The sequence below is a fragment of the Anabas testudineus genome, chromosome 13, assembly GCF_900324465.2.
Source record: "Anabas testudineus chromosome 13, fAnaTes1.2, whole genome shotgun sequence".
Taxonomy (NCBI): domain Eukaryota; kingdom Metazoa; phylum Chordata; class Actinopteri; order Anabantiformes; family Anabantidae; genus Anabas; species Anabas testudineus.
Genome location: NC_046622.1, coordinates 20,426,550 through 20,448,209, shown reverse-complemented (window position 1 = coordinate 20,448,209; position 21,660 = coordinate 20,426,550). Strand labels below are relative to the sequence as shown.

Below are 21,660 nucleotides of genomic sequence, written 5' to 3'. Positions count from 1 at the left end.
AGAACAACACAAAAAATAAAAAATAAAAATTAATGAACAAAAATTAATACTAGGATTTGTGGACATAGTCAATATGACAGCATTCACTATGAAACTCATGCTGGGCACATTTAAGTCAATAAAGTTTTTTTATATTAACTTGTTATTTTCATTTCATTGTGCAAATGTCTTTTTACTCTGTGATGTCACAAATCCTAATAAAAACACCAGTCTCAACAATTGGATAAAACTCATATTTAAATTATTTTAAATATATAATAATATTCTTCATAAATAAATCATATAAGTGCATTATAGATTGAGGTCAGTAGGTCTTGCTGGAGTATTGCTGTTTCTTGTACCTGGCATTATCAATCACAACAGTTATTGACTTGCCCAGCTATTGATATAACCCAAAAACTAACTAAGTTGTATTTTACCTGTGGGTTCAGTTGTATGAATTCTTAAAATTATATTTCTTTTAAATTTAAATGAAACCTGTAACATTACTGTTGAATTAAAAACATTGTATTGTAAGTACAATTGTATAATATTATTTTCAATTTTTCTGATATATATTTTTTCTCTCTATAACCAGTTTTGAGCCTTTTGGAAACATATAAATATCTACAACCCACAACAGCCCAAAACAAGCTCTGAATGGCATTTAAAACACATATTTGGCAACAGTGATCCAGGGTCTGCACTCAGAAATATATTCTCAGATGTAGCACTGACAACAATGCAACACTCAGTCACACAGTGACCTTGACCTTTTCATTTCTGTCTACCAAAAGCCAGTTGTGGCACATTTGAAGAAATTTCATTAGCACATAACTGACATATCGGTTCACAAAGATTGGATGAAGTTGTGGTCTGTACAACCTTGAACTTTGACCTTTGGCCACAAACAATTTGGTTCACCATTGACTTAATTTGGATAGCTGTACAAAATTTAAGGATATTCTCTCAACCTGTCCTTGAAAGTTTTCTTCATATATCTCATTCTAAAGAAATCTGGAAGTTGAGTCATACCAGCTGGACTTCTATCTTGTTAAGTCGCCAGATAGCTTCACCTGGACGTCTGAGAATTTTAACCAACCATTCACAAGATAGTATCACAAGAACACGGCGAATGTAAAATCAGTGTGACCTTGACCTTTGACCTTAAGCCACCAAATCTATTTTGTTCATCATTGTGTCCAAGTTGACATTTGTGCCAAATTTGAAGGAATTTTATCGGAGCATTCCTTTTATATTGTATTCACAGGAATTAGGTAGCTGTATGGACAGAAAGACTTGTTTGGTAGAGAATCCTAAAAATCCTTGCCTTGGTATAGTTTTAGTTGTAGTACCTAAACTCACTAGTCAAGTGCAAGTACTTATATTCTGTATTCTGGGTTTACACCATAACATTTCTGGGTCCAAGGTATAATGGGAAATCTGAACTTTATCATGGCTTGGTTTAAGGCCCATCAAAATCAACATAAGTACTTTTTCAAATTAAGCAAGAACAGGGTCGACGTTTGGGAGACATTTAATGCTTACAACAGTAACTTAAAAAAGTAGAAAAGTCACATAGATACTTATTGGAAATTATACATATAATACATGTAGCCAAAGAAACTGGGTGGAGCTCCCTCTTTGTAACGTATAATAAGGCACAGTAGAAGGAGGGAAGTTTTTATCTGAAAAGTTATATAAATTACACCTTTTGTAGACACACACTTGAGGCATGGAGATCTCAACTCTTTTTATTTGTCTCACATTTGCCTTGACTTTGCCTGAGTTTAACTCAAGTCTTGCTACAAATAATTATGGGAAACAAAAGGATGAATGCACACAGGCTAGGGCTGGTGCTGGAGTCAGCCGTGATGCTTCATCTGTGCAGTGTAAGCTGCAGGGCAGCCCTCTTCAACCTGCATTCTCAATGGATGGTGACTATGTTATTGGGGGCGTTTTCTCGATACACTACAACATGCAGGCGGTAAAGCATAACTACACCACCATGCCTGAACCACTAAGGTGCACAGGGAGGTTAGTAAGAGCAGGACATGGGGGATAAAAAGAATTACAGACAGTGTTATGATGGAAGTCTTTTACACCGATGTTTCAGTATTGCTTCAAAGTATTTGTGTGTTACTGAAAGTAAAAAAAGGCTCATTTAATAATAAGGGCCAAATCAATGTTGCTCTGATATATTGTCTTAACATAGTGGTTGTTTGATTTTTTTGAGTTCTTAAGTAATATAGTTTTATTTTTGGTTCATTGATTCTAAATTGAACAACAGTGATTATGGTAGTATGGCAACAGTTTCGTGTATGTATATGTATGATTTGCAATTGTTTTCTACTGTGTTTCTGTAAGGTTTAGGTAATGTTGAGATCCTGCTGATGTATAATTAAGTAATGACATGTTTGTTTTCAGAATTGAAACTCGGGAATTGCTCTTAGCACGTGCAATGATCTTCGCCATTGAGGAGATTAACAACAGTACCAAGCTGCTTCCAGGCATCACACTCGGTTATCAGATCCATGACTCATGTGCCTCAGTTCCAATGGCAGTAAAAGTGGCATTCCAACTTGCAAATGGCCTGGATCCAGTGTTTTGCACTGGCGACAACTGCTCACAATCTGGTATGGTAAAAGCAATTGTTGGTGAATCTGGGTCTGGACAATCCATTGGCATGTTGCGTGTCATTGGATCCTTCAACATTCCTCAAGTAAGTATCTTTAAATGTTGTTTGTTAATTTAAAATATGCAATTTCAGATTTATTTGACTGTGCGATGAAAAAATGATATGGTTATTTTTCACTTAACAGTTATTCTCTCTTAGGTGAGCCACTTTGCCACTTGTGCATGCTTGTCCAATAAGCAGCAGTATCCCAGTTTCTTAAGAACAGTACCCAGTGACCAGTTTCAGGCTGGTGCTCTGGCCAAGCTGGTGAAACAATTTGGTTGGACGTGGATAGGTGCTGTCCGCTCAGATACAGACTACGGTAATTACGGCATGGCATCTTTCCTGAATGCAGCACAAAAGGAGGGTATCTGTCTGGAATACTCTGAATCTTTCCATCGTGCCAACCCACGTAGCAGGATCCAGAGAGTGGCTGATGTGATTCGCAGGTTTAAAATCTACTGTTTATACTTCTTGCTGTGCTGCAGTGCACTTTTAATAAAAGTGGTTTGTTTTAGATTGTGTTTTTTTAAAGCACATTTCAGTTTAATATAATATAATATAATATAATATAATATAATATAATATAATATAATATAATATAATATAATATAATATAATATAATATAATATAATATAATCACAGAAAAAAAAATATATCAGTGGAAAAAATACATTGTTCTGTTGACATATTTTACAATAATGTATTCCACCACAGTGATCATGTAATATTCTTAGAACATATTGCAAATATATTTGTGTTTATATTTGTGTAATAGATAATAATGTTTTTATAGGTCAACAGCTATGGTTGTTGTGGCATTTGTTGTTTCTGGAGATATGATGACATTACTGGAGGAGCTGTCTCGTGAGCCTTCTCCACCTCGTCAGTGGATAGGAAGTGAGGCCTGGGTGACTCACCCAGACATGCTGAAATTTACCTTCTGTGTCGGAGCCATTGGATTTGGTATTCCACGATCTGTCATCCCAGGCCTGAGAGACTTCCTGCTGGATCTCTTTCCCGCTAAAGTGGCAGCCTCCCCAATTCTCAGTGAGTTCTGGGAGGATGCATTCAACTGCAGCCTGGAGAAAAGTGAGAAAGTTGCTCATATTTGTAAATTGGCACAATAGTTCATAGTAATTATAGATAATAATAATAATAATAGTTCATAATTTGTTCATTATGCTTATCTTGACCCTCTTTCTGAATGGACCTCCCTGGGTTAAAAAGTCAACAGCTTCTAGTCCAAACTAAACTTACATTATGCTGTTGAACTGAATAATCACTCAAAATAATCATGAGGTGGACGTCTAATACAATGAGGCTGTCTTAGAAGGTTACAGTGGTTTCACAATGCCAATAGAAGTCTCCAAATACAAACCCACAGTAAAACTGACAGTATAGAAAGCATCATAACAGAAAAGATTAAACATTCGATTTTGTTTGCAGAATGTGTAAAATACAAGTAGGCTACTAAAATTACAGTATTTTCAGAGGCTTATTTAACACATTTTAATGGATTGAGCAAGTTTTGAAAGTATCAGCAATGCATATGTTTTGACAGGCATGTTTGATTTGTTACGTCACTGGAAAAAAAGACACAAAAAGTATAAAAACTGTATCTTTATATATTTTAGGTGCTGCAAAAGATAAACGTGTCTGTGATGGAAGTGAAGCCATACAAACGCTCCATAGCCCGTACACCGACACATCTGAGCTCCGCATCACTAACATGGTGTACAAAGCTGTTTATGCAATAGCTCATGCCATTCACAATGCTGTGTGTCAGGAGACAAATTCTACAACTCAGTGTGACAAACTCACCAGAATAGACTCCAAGCAGGTCAGTTGAAACTAATAAATGAACATTGCCATATCTTTTTATCTGTATTATATTTATTATGAATTTCAATTAGAACTTATTTTACATTAGTTCTTTCCTGTCTCTCCCTAACTAATCACTTTACTTCATCTTGACAGATTCTAACTCAGCTGAAGAAAGTAAATTTTTCCCAAAATGGTTACCATGTGTCATTTGATGCCAACGGGGATCCTGTGGCCAAGTATGAGCTGGTTAACTGGCAGAAAAGTAGCAGTGGCAGCATTGAGTTGGTGACAGTAGGGTACTATGATGCATCACTGCCAGTGGGCCAAGAGTTCCATATCTACAAGAACTTAACCTGGATGGAGGGCAGGACACAAGTGAGGAGCAACAAATGATCATAATCATAACAGCTGTACAGCAAAGTAATAGTTTGCCTCTTTATACTGTATGTTTTCAGGTTCCTGTGTCAGTGTGCTCTGACAGCTGTCCTCCAGGAACTCATAAAGTGCTGCAGAAAGGAAAACCCATCTGCTGTTATGACTGTATACCATGTCCTGAGGGAGAGATCAGCAATGCTACAGGTAAAATAACATGGTTTGAGGTTTATATGACATCAAACGTGTGACTTTAAATTTTTAATTTAATTAATTGTAATATTTTCTTTCAGATTCCACTGACTGTTTCCCTTGTCTTAAAGAATTCTGGCCTAATCCAGAGAGAGACACTTGTTTCCCAAAGCCTGTAGAGTTTCTCTCCTTCAGTGAGGTCCTAGGAATCATCCTGGCTGCATTCTCCATCTGTGGTGCCTGTCTGGCTGTTATAACAGCGACTGTATTCTTTCACCACAGAACATCCCCGATTGTCAGGGCCAACAACTCTGAGCTGAGCTTCCTGCTGCTCTTCTCTTTGACTCTGTGTTTCTTATGTTCATTAACGTTCATTGGAGCACCCTCGGAGTGGTCCTGTATGCTGCGTCACACAGCATTTGGGATCACCTTTGTCCTGTGCATCTCTTGTGTTCTTGGGAAAACTATAGTTGTGTTAATGGCCTTCAAAGCTACACTTCCAGGTAGTAATGTCATGAAATGGTTTGGTCCTCCACAGCAGAGAATGACTGTGGTATCTTCTACATTCATACAAGTTTTAATATGTTCTGTTTGGTTGGTTCTTAGTCCTCCTTTTCCAATGAAAAACCTAACTACATACAAAGAGAAAATCATCCTGGAGTGTGCTTTAGGTTCATCTGTTGCATTCTGGACAGTATTGGGGTACATAGGACTACTGTCTGTCTTCTGCTTTGTGTTAGCTGTCCTAGCTCGGAAACTACCTGATAATTTTAATGAAGCTAAACTGATCACCTTCAGCATGTTGATCTTCTGTGCAGTCTGGATCACTTTTATTCCAGCTTTTGTCAGCTCTCCTGGGAAATTTACTGTGGCTGTGGAGATATTTGCTATTCTAGCCTCTAGTTTTGGACTAATACTGTGTATATTTGCTCCAAAGTGTTTTATCATAGTGTTTAGGCCAGAGAAGAACACTAAGAAACATGTCATGAGCAAATGTCAATCTTAGGAACTTTGGAAATTTTGTGCTGTGCACATTATACACAGTCAGCATTTTGCTTAAAATGTAAAATAAACCTAATGTTAAAAGTAATAACAAATGTGAGTTGTGTCTTGATGTTTCAATTTAACAGCTATTTGATTATTATTATTATTATATCAAGGTACTAAACAAATTGTCATAATCTTTATGCTAGTTTTTGGGGCTAATCAAAAGAGAACCTGGTTATAATTTATCATCAGTTCTATTATCATACTTCCAATTAATACCTATACTGGCAGGGGTCACTGTATGCTTAAGCAAGCGAGCAAAGGACATTGTCAAACAACATAGAATTTAACATTAAAGGCATTTGAAATTATTTTGCATGAAAATAAATTATTTATATAGTGGGTACATTTTACCCACTGGCCTTTACAGGGATAATGCCCTGGTTTTTAATGTGAATTGTTTTGAAATATAATGGATGCTATGGAACACAATTTTAGGAAAAGTCGAAGATTAGAGTATTAATACCACAGTCTTCAGCAATGGTTTAATTTTACTGCACGTCACTAAGGCTAGTGGTTTTCTTTTACTAGCCACTCAGCATTTTCACGATGTTGCTGTTGCAAATTATTCTTTACTGGAATGTCATTTTAAGGACCCCCTGTCAAAAAATGCTACTGTAATTGTTGTTGTACTATAGTTTTCATTTTATTATTTTAATTTTGGTAAAAAAATGTATGTGACTTGAACAGCTTGTGGACATAATATATAGAATTTGTAATTTTATTGTCCAGTGACAGCTTTAGGAATTGAACAATATGTCTGGGAGTGGGACGATCGTACAGTACGGTGGGCAGCTTCTCACTGTGTGCACAGAAATCAACTCCATGTTGGGAACTAATTCCTGCTGTCTCTCTGTCTCTCTCTCCCTCGCTATATATTGTGCATGAACAAAAAGGCAGCTGGTGCTGATTAGCTGTAATCATCCAGTTAAATTCTTTTGCCCATTTACAGACCTAGGGTTAGGTGTGACAAAATGGGGGCAGCAGTACCTCAGTTGGTAGAGCAGTTGTCACCCAATGATCAGTGCTTCGATTCTCAGTTCCTCCTGGCTACATGTCTGTACATGTCTATACGTGCTGTCTGGCAGCTGTCCAGCAAAATTTCCCCAAGAGGATTAATAAAAAATATGCAATAATTATAAATGTAAAGTTTTGTGAGTACAATCATTGAAAGGATAACTTGAAGAAATGAGGGAATGTTTTGCTAAATAGCATAATGAACAAGAATCATGGACTTTAGTGAGAGCAAGGTGAGGTTTGTCCAGTAAATGCAACTTCACAGATGGTACTGAACACTTTAAAAGGTAAATAGTGTTATAGATAGAGTTCAGCGTGTTTTGCAAACTTCAATGTCACTTGCTTTTAACAGTCACTCCTATGCAGCAGAATGTGGTGTCATATAGTCCAACTATGAATAGGAGCTGCAACACTAACGCTAGCTTTATTTGGCCCATACAGTATAATGCAAATGGAATTTATTAGATAGAAAAATAACTCAAGTGCAAGTAAATGAGTAAAAAAAGAGTGAACATGAACATAAAGTTTCCTTTATTTACTTTATTGCATGTGTCCCTTTCCATTGGGTAAGTGCTTCCTCCACCTATTGTGTAAAAAGAAGACTTGCATTAAGGGGAGGCTTCTCAATGATAAGCTATATAAACCAACACTGTTAGACATGCATGTGTAGACCTGAGGGATGGAGGTCTCAGCTCTTTTATTTGGTCTGAGAATAGCTCTGGGTTTGCTAGGGATGAAGTCAGGAGTTTCTGTGAATTATTGTGGGGATAATCTGAATGAAAGGGCTTCCTGCACACAGGCTAGGGCTGGAGCTGAGGATTCATCTGTCATATGTAAACTGCAGGGTATCCCTCGTCTACCTGCATTTTCAATTAATGGTGACTATGTCATTGGGGGTGCTTTTGCCATACATAGCAACATGCAAACAGTGCAGCATAACTACACCACCATGCCTGAGCCACTGATGTGCACAGGGAGGTTAGTAAGAAGGAAACATTGGTGATAAAAGGACACGTGGGGAAAGAAATGTTTGTCAGATTTTTATTTTATCTGTTTATTCTGTGTATGTTCCAATGAATTTGTTTGACAGTTAAAACTTAAAAAAAAAACATTTTTGTGTTTTTTCAATTCAATGTCAAAATAATTACTTCATGATGAAAATATTATTTATTTAGTTAATTAGGTAGAGTTATTAAGTTGACAAAATGAGGTTATGGTTATATAAAACAGAAGCGCTTTTCTTAATGACTGAAATTGTGTGGCCTAATGACGCAGCGCAGCTTATCATCCATAGTAATAAATTGTAGTTCTCCTTCACTGTATATTTTTTACTAATATTGTGAATTGTCCATTTCATATTTATTACATTTTTTAAATATTGAATACTTAGATATTAAATATGACTGTTTGTGCATAGAATCGACTCCCGCAATGTTCACTTCTCACGTGCAATGATCTTTGCCATTGAGGAGATTAACAACAGTACAAAGCTAATTCCTGGCATCCGACTCGGTTATCAGATCCATGACTCATGTGCCTTAGTTCCTATGGCACTGAAAGTGGCATTCCAGTTTACAAATGGCCTGGATCAAGTGTTTCACACTGGTGACAACTGTTCACAGTCTGGTATGGTGATGGCAGTTGTTGGTGAGTCTGGATCTGGGCAATCCATTGCCATGTCACGTATCATCGGACCCTTTAAAATTCCTCTAGTAAATATCTTACGTCTTTTTGAAAATTGTGTTTAAAATATACACATGCAGATTTGTTGACTGTGACATTAAAGAATTATTTGATGTTGATTTCCTTTAGGTGAGCCACTTTGCTACTTGTGCATGTTTGTCCAATAAGCAGCAGTATCCCAGTTTCTTCAGAACAATTCCCAGTGACCAGTTTCAGGCTGAAGCTCTGGCCAAGCTGGTGAAACAATTTGGTTGGACGTGGATAGGTGCTGTCCGCTCAGATTCAGATTATGGAAATTATGGCATGGCTTCTTTCCTGAATGCAGCACAGAAAGAGGGAATCTGTGTTGAATACTCTGAATCTTTCTATCGTACCCACCCACGTAGCAGAATCCAGAAAGTGGCTGATGTTATCAACAGGTTTCTACATTGCTTAATGTGTTTTATGTGCTGAAGCTAACTTTTTGTCATAAAACCAGTTTTAAAGGGAGTTGGTCATAGAGAAGATTATTAAAGGATTTTCTTCTCTTAGTGCCAGATTGGCATTGTTCATTGTTCAATGTTTGTTTAATCATATTTATGCAATAAACATAAATATACATTAGTTTGTTATTGTTATTATCTTACAAATATAAAACACATTTGTGTTTTTACTGGTATAAAATAATACAGCATAATATTTCTCCAGGTCAACAGCTATGGTTGTTGTAGCATTCGTATCCTTTGGAGACATGAAGATACTGATGGAGGAGTTGTCTCGTGAACCTTCTCCACCTCGTCAGTGGATAGGCAGTGAGGCCTGGGTGACTCACCCAGACATGCTGAAGTTCACTTTCTGTGCTGGAGCCATTGGATTTGGTATTCCACGATCTGTCATCCCAGGTCTGAGAGACTTCCTGCTGGATCTCTCTCCCACTAAAGTGGCAGCTTCCCCAGTACTTACTGAGTTCTGGGAGGATGCATTCAACTGCAGCCTGGAAAAAAGTGAGTACATCATAAGTAGGTACATCGTACACAGCACTTGTAGATGTATTATTTTGATGTCTCAATGTGTTAAAAGTAAAAAAAAAAAAGTTTCAAAACCAAATTTTAATTTGCATATAGATAGTAAATACAGACACAAGGTGAAAAAACTAGCATTAACTACAAACTTTCTTTGTAGTTAATGTTAGTTTTATATAGTAATGTCTTTAAAAAGAAGGAGTTTGAATTTGTATTTGGTGGTTTTTCAAAGTCACAAGTTAAGTCAAGTCCTGAATTCAAATTGGTGCATTCTACAAACCACCTAAACAGTTTAAAATTGACACTATTAAGTATTGGTTAAGATGTGTACGCAGTAGTAGGTTATTCAAGTGAAAGACATGCTGTAGATGTTTTATGCTTGTTAATAACTTGACTTTTGGTAACGTGAGTTAGTACAACTGACATTAACACATTACATATTTAGAATTGTAATACAACATTAACTACTGATTGTCAGAAAACTCACTTGGTATGTGACATACATGTAAGCTTTGTTATGTGTCAATAAGAAATAAACCTGCAAAATTGAAAAGAAAAAAGTTATACAAAAATCCTATTTCAGAAATACCTTAAGACTACAGAATAGTCATTAAGTTTTGTAGTTTATTTCTAAAATATACTTACATTACTTTAAAGTTTATACAATAAACATTTGTTGGCTAAAATCAAATACAAAAAGGAAAAAATAATAAATCAAAGTAAATAATAATAATAATAGTAAACTATTACAATGTTTAAAGTTTCTGCCTCTGTATTTGTTAGATGCTACCACAAAAAAGAAAATGTGTGATGGAAGTGAAGACATAAAAAAGCTTCAGAGCCCGTACACTGACACATCTCAGCTTGGCATCACTAACATGGTGTACAAAGCTGTTTATGCAATAGCTCATGCCATTCACAATGCTGTGTGTCAGGAGACAAATTCTACAACTCAGTGTGACAAACTCAGCAGAATAGACTCCAAACAGGTCAGTTGAACAAATAAATAAGCACTTCGGTGCCTTATTAAACTATGATAACATTTTTGATACATTATTTGTTCCTCTTTTCTTTCTTGTTGCTTTATTCTACTTTATTTCCACAGATACTCACTCAGCTGAAGAAAGTAAATTTTTCCCAAAATGGTTATCATGTGTCATTTGATGATAACGGGGATCCTGTGGCCATGTATGAGCTGGTTAACTGGCAGAAAAGTAGCAGTGGCAGCATTGAGATGGTGACAGTAGGGTACTATGATGCATCACTGCCAGTGGGCCAAGAGTTCCATATCTACAAGAACTTAACCTGGGTGGAGGGCAGGACACAAGTGAGAAACTATGCAATAAATCACTCTAATATTTTTAGCTTTTTGGCAAAAATAGCAAATCTGTCTGACTTTGTCTGTATATACTGTATGTTTTCAGGTTCCTGTATCAGTGTGCTCTGACAGCTGTCGTCCAGGAACTCATAAAGTGCTGCAGAAAGGAAAACCCATCTGCTGTTATGACTGTATACCATGTCCTGAGGGAGAGATCAGCAAAACTACAGGTAAAATTTTTTAATGGATGCCTAAAACAACAAATATCAATTGAAACTGCTAAATGTTTTTTTTATTTATTAATTCTTTCAGATTCCACTGACTGTTTCCCTTGCCCAAAAGAGTTCTGGCCTAACACAGAGAGAGACACTTGTTTCCCAAAGCCTGTAGAGTTTCTCTCCTTCAGTGAGGTCCTAGGAATCATCCTGGCTACATTCTCCATCGGTGGTGCCTGTCTGGCTGTTATAACAGCGACTGTATTCTTCCGGCACAGAACATCCCCGATTGTCAGGGCCAACAACTCTGAGCTGAGCTTCCTGTTGCTCTTCTCTTTGACTCTGTGTTTCTTATGTTCATTAACGTTCATTGGAGCACCCTCTGAGTGGTCCTGTATGCTGCGTCACACAGCATTTGGGATCACCTTTGTCCTCTGTATCTCTTGTGTTCTTGGGAAAACTATAGTTGTGTTAATGGCCTTCAAAGCTACACTTCCAGGCAGTAATGTCATGAAATGGTTTGGTCCTCCACAGCAGAGAATGACTGTAGTGTCTTTTACATTTGTTCAGGTTTTAATATGTACTGTTTGGTTGGTTCTTAGTCCTCCTTTTCCAATGAAAAACCTAACTACATACAAAGAGAAAATCATCCTGGAGTGTGCTTTAGGTTCATCTGTTGCATTCTGGGCTGTTCTTGGGTACATAGGCCTGTTAGCTGTCTTCTGCTTTGTGTTAGCTGTCCTAGCTCGGAAACTACCTGATAATTTTAATGAAGCTAAACTGATCACCTTCAGCATGTTGATCTTCTGTGCAGTCTGGATCACTTTTATTCCAGCTTATGTCAGCTCTCCTGGGAAATTTACTGTGGCTGTGGAGATATTTGCTATTCTAGCCTCTAGTTTTGGACTAATACTGTGTATATTTGCTCCAAAGTGTTTTATCATATTGTTTAAACCAGAGAAGAACACAAAGAAACACTTAATGAACAAGAACCAGTGCTAGCTTGAATTTGAAAATAAAATAAACTTATTGAGGCAACATGGAAGACAGAGTTTGTGTTGTGTTTATTTAATACAGTTAACAGTGATTGTATATAATTTAAAAATGTGAATGAAACAAAATCTCGTATTGTGGCATCAAATTTTGCACTAATAGTGTGTATATTTCTTCCTAAGTGTTTCATATTGCTCAAGAATGGCATAAAACAATATATATATAGATATATATATATAAGCCCCTCTGTGCTGTCTTTCAGTCCAGCTTTGTCTAGCCACTGGTAGGATTTGTCGATATCAGCCACTTCTTCTATCTGCCGGTGGTACATACTGTGCAGGAGTTTGTCCTTCCATGAGGGTTCCTCCTCTTCCTTCCCTTGCTCCGCTGGTTTTTGCTGCTTCAGGACTGAGCACGTCATCAATTGGGGCCATCTTCCTGATGTGTTCATGGTGGCTTTGAAGCTCACTAATCCTTGGCCTCCTTCCTTCAGCTTAGCGTAGAGTCTCAGGGTGCTGGATTTAGGGTGAAATCCTCTGTGCATTGTAAGCAGCTTCCTTGTCTTGATGTCAGTGACTTCCATCTCCTTTTTTGAGCAGCTTATAATGCCAGCGGGGTACCTGATGATCGGGCGGGTGTAGGTGTTGATCACCCGGATTTTGTTCTTCCCATTCAGCTGACTTCTCAGGATTTGCCTTCCCCTTTGGAGGTAATTAGTGGTTGTCGTTTTCCTTGCGGCCTCTTCGCGGTTACCATTTGCCTGTGGGATTCGAAGGTATTTGTACCCATCCTCAACATCTGCTATCTTACCTTCTGGTAGTTCTATCCCCTCAGTTCTGACTACCTTTCCTCTCCCCTTGCTACCATCTTACCACACTTATCCAGTCTGAATGATATTCTGATGTCTTGGCTGCATATACTGGTGGCGAGTCGATGTCTTGTTCGCTCTTGGCATACAGCTTGATGTCATCCATGTGGAGGGGTGCAGACGTCTACAAAAAACAACGTTTGCAGGTGGTTATAGAACCCAGTTTACAACAATTTCTAAACAATATGGAGTTTGTTGGGATCCGATCCCTCCCTAGTTGGTTTATCAGAAGAGATCGTGACGTTGCTCAATTTTGCTAAATACTTTCTTTATTTTTGTTCACTTATACATGAGTAATCCAATGCAGATATAGAGAGTATGACATATACCTTCCACACCTCTCCGTCACAATTCTAAAGCATTTCACTCACACAGCTCGCTATGTAGTCTAAGACTTAAGGTCACTAGTCGTCTCAATAGTCACATGCACAGCTACACAAGCTTTCATACAAAAATATATATTGCATAGTCCCACAATTCCCCCTTTTGATATCTTCCAGAGATCACACCTCCTCACTGCTGCCTCTCTTCTGTCCTTGATCTGTAAGGCAAAAGCTGACACCAAAGCTTTAAGTTCATTAAAATATGGCCTATACCGATACTTCGGTTCCGCCTGTCCCATGGTTAATGATGCACTAGGTCCTGGCTATTGTCTACCAGTGAGTAACTCATATGGGGTAAATCCTGTCACCTAATTCACAGAGCTCCTGATGGCCATCAGTGCTAATGGAAGAGTGGCTACCCACATCATTTTGGTCTGTGCACAGATTTTTGCCAATTTGGTTTTTAACGTTTGATTCATTCTCTCTATTTTCCCTTGAGACTGAGGGTGGTAGACTGACCCAGATGCATGTTTGAGGCCTAACACTCTCTCTACTTCTTGTAAGTCATCGTTTTTGAAATGGCTCCCATTGTCTGATCTGATTTTTCTGGAAACCGATGTCGGGGTATGTAATGGTTGATCAGTATAATCGATGGTAATTTCTTGACCTGGCCTTACCTGAATGGGGAAATGTCCTAGGTGTGGTTTCACCGTTGGTCTGGGATTGTAATTGGTGCAGATTGAACATGTCTTTACCAAATTGTTTGTCATATCTGACATAAAGGGATGCCACCAGTGAGACAGTGCTCTGTCCATTTGCCTTGGGCCCATGTGTCCAAGTCCATATGCTTCTTCTAGAACTCCTTTTTTTAAGTCCTGGGGGTAATACCAACCTGCCATCTGGTCCTCGCCACAGTCCGTTCTGCTGGGTGTCTCCTTTGTTTCCATACTGTTAACTCCTGGGGAGACGTTTTCTCCTGTTGTTCCTTGATCATGTCCAGTGTTATAGGAGGCAGCAGTTCTTCTGGACTGAACTGACTTACCGCCATGATCCACTGTGTTTGGTATCCTGCTGCCCTTTTGGCAGATGCGTCTGCTGGTCTGTTCCCTTCTGCAATCATTCCTCCGTGGCTGTTAAGTAGTCCTCAGGTCTTGGGGAAGCTATCAGAATGTTATCTACATATTGGATCAAAATAGACCCTGGTGGTAGTTAGCAGTCCTGTAACATGTCTCTCTGGGTTTGGTTAAAGAGGCCAGGTGACAAAACAAAACCCTGTGGTAGTCTGGTGTAGCGTAATTGCTGCCCCTGGTATGTGAATATAAAAATATTCCTGCACTCTTCAGCTAGAGGAAGGCAGAAAATAGTGTTGGCCAAATCTATACATGTGAACCATGTCTGCTCCGGTGTAAATTGGAAGGAGCAGTAAATGGGTTGGGCACCGGCAAGGTTTTAGTGGTGGTGGCTTCATTCATACGACGCAGATCATGAGCCATGCAATATTTATCTGTACCATGCTTTTTAACAGGCAGAATTGGAGTATTCCATGCTGACTCCGAAGTCTCCAAGAGTCCTGAGTGCAGTAGTCCTTGTATGGTATGAGCTATGCCCTCTGCTACAGCCAGTTTTTGGGGATATTGATTTTGCCAGATTGGTTCCTGTGCGGATACATCAAACCTGATAAGAGCAGGTTGCTGAGCAGTTGATTCTTGTCCCATCCGGACAGGTCATCACCAGGCCATCTGGGGAGCACATAATCGATGCCCCCATTTTAAATAGGAGATCCCGTCCCCTGAGATTAACAGGAACATTGGGGGAAGAAATAAAGGAATGGTGATGGGTTTGATTTGCAACTTGAACAACCAATGGTTTGGTTCTTGGCAGTTTTTCAGGTACCCCAAAGAACCCCACTACAGCCACCGTTTGATTAGCTAGAGCAGGTTTCAGGTCACGTGACACCGTGGACTAGGTGGCCCCAGTGTCCTCTAAGAAGGGTAGCAGCTTATTGTCCACTGTCATTGACAGCATTAGGTCTGCTCTTCCTATGCTGTCGGGCGTTCTCTGTGGGGCTCGTCATTCCTGATCTTCTCCCCAGTTTTGGACTGGGAATTGGCTTTGGGGGGCTGCTCCTGGATTTGGAGCTTGATGCCATCATCCTTGTACTGATCCACCTCTCAGTTGCCCCCACTGTGGCCGAACATGGGTCTCCTCCTCCCTCTGAGTGGCACATCCGGGTAATGTGGGCACTCTCTCGCCCAGTGTCCATGTTGTCCACACAGGAAACAGGCTGTTCCCGTCCCCTCTCCTCTTCCACCTGGGACCCTGAAACCCCGGCCTCCCCCGTGTCCTCCTCTGTAAGGCCTCCACATTACGTTGTTCCCACCATGGTGAGGTTCCCATGGGGGAATGGGAAACAGGTCGGCTGGTTGTTTGTGGGAGGTGGAGGTGGAGCAGGCTGAGCTTGCTGAGCCATTTGTTTAGATGCTTTCCCTTTCTTAGCCTCAGTTGCTTCCTGTTTGGCTTTCCCTAGTTGTTATTTCAATAACTGAGTTTGCAGTTCCTTCATCTCCTTATCGTCTTTGGTTGGTTCTTTCAATGCCCTCTGTAGGTGATGTACAAAGTGTGCCTCCCACTGGTTTGGATCACTGCCAGGCAAATCAGGGTTGGCTAACATCGCTTCTTTCACAGGTGTTGGTGCCCCTTCTAAGAGGGCTTGCCTAAATAAGGTCTGCTGCATATCAGTGTTATTTAGATGGTGTCCAGTGGCTCCTATCCAGTCACCTTTTGCCCTGGTCAAAAATTCTCTGGGCGTCTTAGGTGCTAACTTGGGTAAGGCTGCAGTGTGGCAATGGAAATTTAAGTCTCATTGCCTGGCCCAGATCCGCAATAACCTGAGTTAAAGGAGTAGGAGTGTTGTCTGGTCTGGCTAGGGTGTCTACTTCCAGCTCCATGTCTCTGACATCAAACCCGGGGACTTGTCTGCTAATAACCCCTCTCCAGTCCGCTAATGCTAGCCTATGTCCAGCGGTCAAATTATCTAGTTGTTGTAACCAGAGTGCAACCCCCCGTGTGGGTGATGGCATTTTCTCCACTACTTCTTGGAGATCTCCCATGGACCATGGTTTTGCAATCGTCATCTTCGGATTCGGAGTCCTGTTCCATTCTTCCTGTCCCCCTCCTTTCTTCTTCCTCCTTCTGACTGAGGAGACGGCGACGACGACCTCAGCGGCGACCCGCCCGGAAACTGAGGACACGGCGTCGACGACCTCAGCGTCGACCCGCCCGGAGACTGAGGAGACGGCGACGACGACCTCAGCGGCGACCCGCCCGGAAACTGAGGACACGGCGTCGACGACCTCTGCGCAGACCCGCCCGGAGACAGAACAGGCTGGGGAGACAGAACAGGAGCTGTTGTGGTGGAGGCCGGAACTGTGACTGTTGCTGGAGCAGCTGCGGTGACAGGAACTGTAACTGAAGCTGGTGCAGCTGAGGTGGCAGGAACTGAAGCTGGTGCAGCTGAGGTGGCAGGAACTGAAGCTGGTGCAGCTGAGGTGGCAGGAACTGAAGCTGGTGCAGCTGCGGAGGCAGGAACTGAAGCTGGTGTGGCTGCCGTGACAGGAACTGAAGCTGGTGAAGCCGTGATGACCGGAGCGGAGGACGATGCAGAGCCGGGGGCCGGTGAAGCTCTGGGTCTCCGACGTGAGCAGCGGCGTTTCGCAGGACCGTTCTCGGGAGCGCTAACCCACAGAGCAAGGCGGGTTCCCCAGTATGGAGAGTGCTCGGGTTCGCTGGATACCCGGAGGTCGGGTTCTGGGGCTGACTGAGCCTTCAGCTGGGCATAGATGTCCCGGACTCAGGGCAACGGGCGTCAGGGGAGAAGGTGAGGTGTGTATGTTGAATGGAGCTGGCTGAGTGGGGAGGTCGTGACTGGGAGGAGGTGCGGCTAATGGAGTAACAGGCCGGCTAACAGCAGGGGAGGCCAGGGAGTCTGGGTCGGGCCTGTAGTGGTGGATGGGTGTTTGGGTTGTGGGGGTCCGGGATTTGAAGGCTTTGAGGTGAGACAGGATAAGGTCCTTGAGTTTTCTGAATTCTATGTATGACATGAGAAAGTCCTTTTCTGTCAGGGTTTTTATGGCTACTTTTGTGATCGACATGATATGCTCTGGGCTTCCTGCTAAGTCCAGGCAATTAAACAGGTAATCAGCTGCACTACGCAGGTCCAAGTATTCCTCCCGCAGTGCTTCAGCAAAAAATCCATAATGCTCAAAACAAGGGCAGGGGGAAGTATTGTTTGGCCACTTAAGGGACCACGGGGATCCATGGCTGCGGTATGGTCAGTTCGTTCTGTCACAAGTTAGGAGGGGGACGAGGCAGGAATGGGATGAAAACAGGATTTATTGGATAAACTACAAAAAAACCAGAGAAACTACTGCTCCTGCTCGTCCTCCTCAGCTCTGTCTGCTTCCCCCCCTCTCTGGACTTTGCTCCTCCTCTGAACTTTGGACATTGATTACCTGTTTTTGCAGTGAGTTGTTTTCCTGCCGTTGAGCAGCAGTTTTCTTTGGTACTTTAGTTTCTTGTTTTGTTGCTTTGTTCCCAGTTTCACTGGTAGTTTTATGTTGTCACTTTGTCTGTGTGTTTTCCTGCCTCCTTTTGTAGTGTCTGTTGACACCCCCCTAAGTTCCCTGTTTTTGTAGTTTTCTCAAATAAACCTTGTTTTCAGTTCATACCTGCCTCATCCCTATCCCTTAATTCATGACATTGCCTTTGTTTTTGGTCCCGCTCTGTTTCACCTCGAATTCGGTCCATCTCAGCAGATAAGGTGAGAAGAAAGCCGAACAGGCTTCAACCAACAAAGGCTAAAAGGCCAGATGGAATTAGCCCAAGGATGAAAGCCTGTGCTCCCCATGTGGTGTTCTCCAACACATCTTCAACCTCAGTGTGCATCTGGAGAGAGTTCCGCTTGGGTGGAAAAAGTTGTGCCTAGTTCCCGTGAATAATATGCCACGTCCCAGTGTCCTCAATGACTACAGACCAGTGACCTCATATATTATGAAGGCTGTTGAGAGGTTGATCCTGGAGTCCCTCCGACCTCTGGTCAAACCCTCACTTGAGCCCCTACAGTTTGCTTATCAATCCCAACTTGGACTGGATGATGCCATCATAGATCTGCTCATCTGCACTGTACACTGCTCAGGGCCAGATGTATTCAGATGTACCAGATGTACCCAGGTTCTTTAATGTTTGCAGCACCATGCTGCAGATGATCTATGAGTTTGTGTTGGGAGTGCCATCTTCTATGATGTGGTCTGCTGGAGCAGCTGCATGAAGGTGGCAGACACCAACAGGAAAAACAAACTGATCAGGAGGTCTGGTGCTGATCTGGGGGTGGAGCTGAACTGTACTGTACGTGTTGTAGCTGAGAGGAGGATGCTGACCAAACTCCTCTCAATCCTGGACAATTCCTCCCACTCACTTTACAGTGTGCTGGCTGGAAAGAGGAGCACATTCAGCCAGAGACTGATAAACATCAAGTGCTTCGCTGAGCGCCACAGGAGATCCTTTCTACCTGTGACCATCAACCTGTACAATTCCTCCCCCCATGTAAGGGGTGAGGAAACTGAACTGACTATCATCAGTATTATTATTTATGTTATCATTCCAGTCTGGTCTATTATTATTGACCCATTTCATCTATCTTTCAAGATTCTGTGTATATACTGAGTTTTTGTATTGATGTTATTTTGTATTTTTGTTGGTGTAGATCTTTCCTGGTTGTGGTTCTTCGCTTCTGTCTGAATTGAGAGCCACTGTAACAAGGCAAAACAATTTCCTTCAGGAATTAATAATGTGTTTTGAATTTTAAATCTTGTTGTCAGACTACAAATATTTTTCCATCAAATTGAAAAAACCAATCGCAGTCATAATTTATGACAAACATCTTTTTTCTGTCTTGAAAATTAGGTAAATATGTTTTTGAATGATTGTTACCTATGAAATAAAACAATTTTAAATGCACAATTGATGCAGACTGAGCAAGCTCATTCCTACTCCCCAACTAAATGAAACTTAGTAATATACTGTACATTACTAAAATATGGTAAAACAATAACAATGTTTTTTTGATGACAAAGAGTATAAAAAAATAGGTTTACTTGTATATTAAAACATGGTTTAAGTATTAATGCATTTTGATGTAAGGTGGAAGTGATTGTGGGACAATCTATTTTGATAGCAGCATTGATTAGCATGTAGACCACACTGAAAACTGAAAAAAGATTAATCCAAAGTATCTTCAAAGTATCTGCCCTGCAAGGTCTGAATGTCCAGTGGAAATATCTGAGGCACATGTACAGTACGTCACAATATGAAGCTATGGAACTCCTGTAAACTATTATCCCTACACTTTGTGTTATCACTGTCATTTAGTGTTTGAAGAATATTTCTTCAACCTGTATGTGCTGTAAATTATTTTTATCTTTTTACTGGGATATTGTCATAGCTTTAAGGGGAAATTCTTGGGAAACATAATAATTCTACGAATTAGAAACTTTTAGTGACAGGAAGCTTTGTGAATAGGGCCACAGGTTCATTAGCAGATCACATTCTCTGTGTAAGGGATAAGGTAAAGTTAAGCTTAATACTTACTATTGACAGTTCTATGTTATTGTGCATTCAATAATAGTCTCTCAAATAAATATCCCTGGACAAAAAAACAGTACGAGCAATTTATCAAAACAATCATTAAACAATCGAATAACATGCAGAAAAACATTGATTTCAGCTACCACCCACAGTTAACCGGTGAGCTAGTTGGCTAATTGCTGACATGAATGGCCTAATTTCAGCAGACATAGTATCGCAAAACTGAGGAAGTTCTGCTGGACTTTCTAAGGCAGATTCCACCACAATTCCATACCAACCAGACCCAAATTACAGTTGTTTTGTTATTTCTGTAATCAATGTAACTGTTAAACAGCTCTGGCTGAAAACAGAGATGGATAGATTAAAGATTATGATAACTGAGGTAGAGTGATGAAGAAATCTTTAATGTTTTTAAAGGCAAAATAACAAAAGACATAAGATGAGCACTGTGTGGACAGGTTGGAATTCTGGAAGTCTCTCTAAGTTGTGGGTCCCCTTAAATGCCAGAGTTATGCAGATCTAAGCCAGGGGGATGAGGGTGAGTAAAGGAAAAGGAAGACCTTGATGGGTGAGAACCGATTTTGGTATTTTAATGGTAAGTAAAGAACAGGCTGGCTCTGATGAGCAAGAGTTATCAATCTGCACTACAAGAGGCAGGGCCTGAGAGGCTGATAAAGACAGGAAGGCAAAGAGGTGGATGAGATTCTCCAACATGGCCACCTCCGGGAGCTCAGCATCATCCACATGGGGGTTCCTACAAGAGAAAAGATAAGCTGATACACAGGTGAGCAACAATACCAAAAGAGATCAAAAACTGAAACCCAGTAAGAACAATAATTGGTGAGTTCTCCTCTTCTAATCCTCAACAACCACCCAACTTAAAATGTCCTTCGAGACATAATATCTATCACATCTTATTGACCAAAAAAGTGTCCTCTCTCAAAAGCAGAAAATTCTCTCCTTAGCAAGAAACAAAAACTCTTATTTTCATTAAAACATAAACAATCCTCTTAATAAACAGAAGATACTTACAGTCCACAGAAAGTCCAGAAGTACGAGAAGCTTACACACAAGAGGAAAATAGTCTGTACCAGTCATGAAGAGCTGTTCATAACATATTGTTCATAACAATAGTGTTCAAACACAAAGTAGTTCATATCTGTTCCTGGTACTCAAACACCATAGACTAAAGGGGACCAACTTTATAGATATTTAATCAGACTGTTTTAGTTTAGGAAGACAAGGAATCAGCAGTACAGACTTGGTAATCCCAAACAGAGCTGCTAAACCCAAACCTGTATTGAAGGTGTAGTGTCTGGACTTGTCTACATAATTTACTGCCACCACCAGGTCATACAAGCAAATAAAATCTCTATAATTTATTTCTCCAAAATTTCATGCAAAGAAAGAAAAGGTAAAATAGTGTTTTATTGATATTTATTCATTATTAGTTAGATGCACCCTCTCTGAATTATAAGATGACGTACAGAAGAAGTTGGGAGACT

General features: G+C 40.4%; 2 protein-coding genes across 2 annotated transcripts; both read left to right on the top strand.

Moving 5' to 3' along the window:
* The first annotated feature begins 1,909 nt into the window (after positions 1–1,909).
* On the top strand, positions 1,910–6,054 carry LOC113174277 (extracellular calcium-sensing receptor-like). The gene is made up of 8 exons (XM_026378139.1): positions 1,910–2,016; positions 2,407–2,701; positions 2,816–3,105; positions 3,454–3,749; positions 4,295–4,500; positions 4,638–4,859; positions 4,940–5,063; positions 5,150–6,054. The coding sequence occupies exons 1-8, from the start codon at positions 1,910–1,912 to the stop codon at positions 6,052–6,054; spliced, it is 2,445 nt and encodes an 814-aa protein (XP_026233924.1).
* Positions 6,055–7,941: 1,887 nt separating this feature from the next.
* LOC113165136 (extracellular calcium-sensing receptor-like) lies at positions 7,942–17,152 on the top strand. Its single transcript, XM_026364525.1, has 10 exons — positions 7,942–8,090; positions 8,530–8,824; positions 8,925–9,214; positions 9,483–9,778; positions 10,580–10,785; positions 10,902–11,123; positions 11,221–11,344; positions 11,427–12,315; positions 16,741–16,897; positions 17,129–17,152. Exons 1-10 carry the CDS (start codon positions 8,032–8,034, stop codon positions 17,150–17,152), a joined length of 2,562 nt encoding a protein of 853 aa, XP_026220310.1. The 5' UTR covers positions 7,942–8,031.
* The last annotated feature ends 4,508 nt before the right edge of the window (positions 17,153–21,660 follow it).